Raw genomic sequence first — 2,588 nt, forward strand, 5'->3', positions numbered from 1 at the left:
TCAGGCACATGTCTATTTTAGGAAATATGATGTCACTGTTGTGATGTCGTCTTCCTGTCCTTGGGCCTCTTGATGTTGAACATGCATTGCAGACNCAATGCATGGGCACCTACACAAGGTAAATACAAATGAGGTGATATCAGAATGGTTTGACATGAAGATGTAAGTACGTTTTATGTTGAAACCCTAACAGAAAGTGGGTTTACCAATTGACCACACAGTCTCACATCCCACTGGATCACATTGCCAGTGGTCAGCTCTGCTTGGGATCCACAAAAGCAATCCTCTAATCAACATCCTTACGTTTTCCTTTTTCACACCAACCTCATGTTTCCTTGCTGTAACAGTTGCCACACTAACAAAAGTTATCAATGGTCTGATATTACTATTGTAAGCAGTCTCAGTGGCACATCCCAAGGCATTTAGCACATCTTGAGGCTTTCTAGTTCTATAATGTATAATTTATCCACCAGGAAGGCTGCCCATAATGTTTTTGGGCCAAAATTTTTGAGCTTCCAATTTTTTTTTAACGGCCTGATAGCCCAACCAACCAACTGGCCCCTGGTCCGGGATTATGATCCTGACACCCCCTTGGCGTGAACTTTCCTAATTTGAAAGGGATGTCACAGAAATGCCTGCTACATAGTTAGCAGGTCTTATCCTACGGACCAGCAAAGCTCTTGCGTGGGTAAGTTTAGCCATGTTTGGCCCCTTCTGAGTGACTCGGTTTGGGTTCGAGCCTTCCTCTTTCTCGTGTTCCTCCACCATGTCCTTTTGTTTCGAGCTCGACGGCTCTCCCGTTTCTGCTGAGCTTTCCTGTGGTCCTTGATCCTATGTGTCCATTGCTTGCTTGAACCGTTTGGGCTTGTCTTTCTCTGGGGAGTGTGCCGATCTTGCAGTCTTCGTGAAGATTGGTGATAGCTGGCCTACATGCGTTATATCCCTGCTTGTCTCAGGCAAACATCAAGAGTTTGACTTAGTGTTTGAAAGTCCGGTTCAGTCCGGTTTTTTGATGCCCAGGGGCGTTAACCGTAACCGTAACCGGTCTGCCTTTTCCCCAGAAGTCAAAAGACCAGACCGGACCGCAAAAAGACCGCAGACCGCGGTTTTTTGCGGTCTATAGACTGGTTTCGGTCTGCATCAGTTTTAACCGGTTTATGACCGGTCTTTAGGCCAATATTTTTAAATTATGAATCGGTAAATTTATTAACATCTCTAATAGCTTCAAAACGAGCCCAAGAACGTTAAATTCCCTTAGGAATTGGTGCTTCTATAAAATAAGTCTGGTACATCTATTATTCCCAAAAGTAATTTACATTTTAATTCATATCTCTCTTGTTTTTTTACCAAATCGTACGTTCTTGGGTGCGTTTGAAAGGGTATTTAAGGGGCTATAAAAGACCGGTCCAAACCGGTCAAGACCGGTTCACGTTAACCGGTTTTTTTGCGGTCTTTACATTTCAAAAATAAAAGACCGTAACCGCAGGTCCGGTCTTTTGCGGTCTTGGTCCGGTCTGGTTACGGTCTTTTTCCAGTCACGAGACCGGACTTCCAAACACTAAGCATGTTTGACTTTGAACGAGCCTGCTCCTTTCAAAAGCCCAACAACAGACATAAATCCTGGAATATCCCAGAAGGGAGCTTGGAACGTCGAAACAATGCTAACACTTCTTCAGATAGAGAGGTGGCAAGAGACACCATACTTGTCGACATCTGCGTGACAGCCCGACAATCGGTCATTGCATGACGATAGCAATGACCATAAAAGAGATGATGAACAAGAGCAGCTCGACAGGCATCGCCACTGAGACCCTCATACAAAACACCATGAAGTCTAAGTGCCTCCACAACAGCAGAGCTGCTGCCACCCAACACGAAAAAGAAGAGCTCGGGTCACAGATTAAAGATTTAAATTGAACATGTTCCGTGTTTAAATTGTCAATGTGCAGAGAGCAATTTGGTAGATCAAAGGTTGGCAATGGCCCCTAGATGTCCTTGTGATTATAATGTTTAAGTCAAGGCATGTCAACTTACAGCTGGCTCCACGTGTTCATGACCCCCACTGTCGCCGCCACCAGAGGACCTGCGCCCGGCTGGAGGCTAAAACACTTATCAATAACAGAAAGGGCATTGTACCATGAGACAATGCTTACAGATGCGGACCTCCGAGATGTCTGTTCTCTGACTTCGAAGGCGGGGATAGGACCATGAACGATGGAACATTGCTGAAATATGTGTCAACAACCGTTCAAGTCCTAAGATAAACGTACCAATGCCACGGGAAAGATAACACCCGTAGCCGAGCCGAGCTCCTTCATCAGGCCCTTCCAGTCTCCACCCAAGACCAAGTCAAACTAGTGTTTAGAAGTCCGGTCTCGTGACTGGAAAAAGGCCGTAACCAGACCGGACCAAGACTGCAAAAGACCAGACCTGCGGTTATGGTCTTTTATTTTTGAAATGTAAAGACCGCAAAAAAACCGGTTAACGTGAACCGGTTAAGACCGGTTTGGACCGGTCTTTTGTAGCCCCTTAAATACCCTTTAATCAAAAATAAAAGACCGTAACCGCAGGTCTGGTCTTTTGCGGTC

At 45.3% G+C, this 2,588-nt stretch overlaps 2 protein-coding genes across 2 annotated transcripts; one reads left to right on the plus strand and one right to left on the minus strand.

The window, feature by feature from the left end:
• Positions 1 to 81: 81 nt before the first annotated feature.
• LACBIDRAFT_335521 (uncharacterized protein) lies at positions 82 to 1,123 on the plus strand (the record flags this gene model as incomplete). Its single annotated transcript, XM_001890361.1, has 4 exons — positions 82 to 118; positions 144 to 162; positions 654 to 688; positions 900 to 1,123. 4 exons carry the CDS (start codon positions 82 to 84, stop codon positions 1,121 to 1,123), a joined length of 315 nt encoding a protein of 104 aa, XP_001890396.1.
• Positions 1,124 to 1,736: 613 nt separating this feature from the next.
• On the minus strand, positions 1,737 to 2,318 carry LACBIDRAFT_318476 (uncharacterized protein; the record flags this gene model as incomplete). Its single annotated transcript, XM_001890372.1, has 4 exons — positions 1,737 to 1,985; positions 2,035 to 2,100; positions 2,154 to 2,225; positions 2,271 to 2,318. 4 exons carry the CDS (start codon positions 2,316 to 2,318, stop codon positions 1,737 to 1,739), a joined length of 435 nt encoding a protein of 144 aa, XP_001890407.1.
• Positions 2,319 to 2,588: the final 270 nt, after the last annotated feature.

The sequence above is a fragment of the Laccaria bicolor genome, genomic scaffold (genome assembly GCF_000143565.1).
Source record: "Laccaria bicolor S238N-H82 LACBIscaffold_92 genomic scaffold, whole genome shotgun sequence".
NCBI lineage: Eukaryota > Fungi > Basidiomycota > Agaricomycetes > Agaricales > Hydnangiaceae > Laccaria > Laccaria bicolor.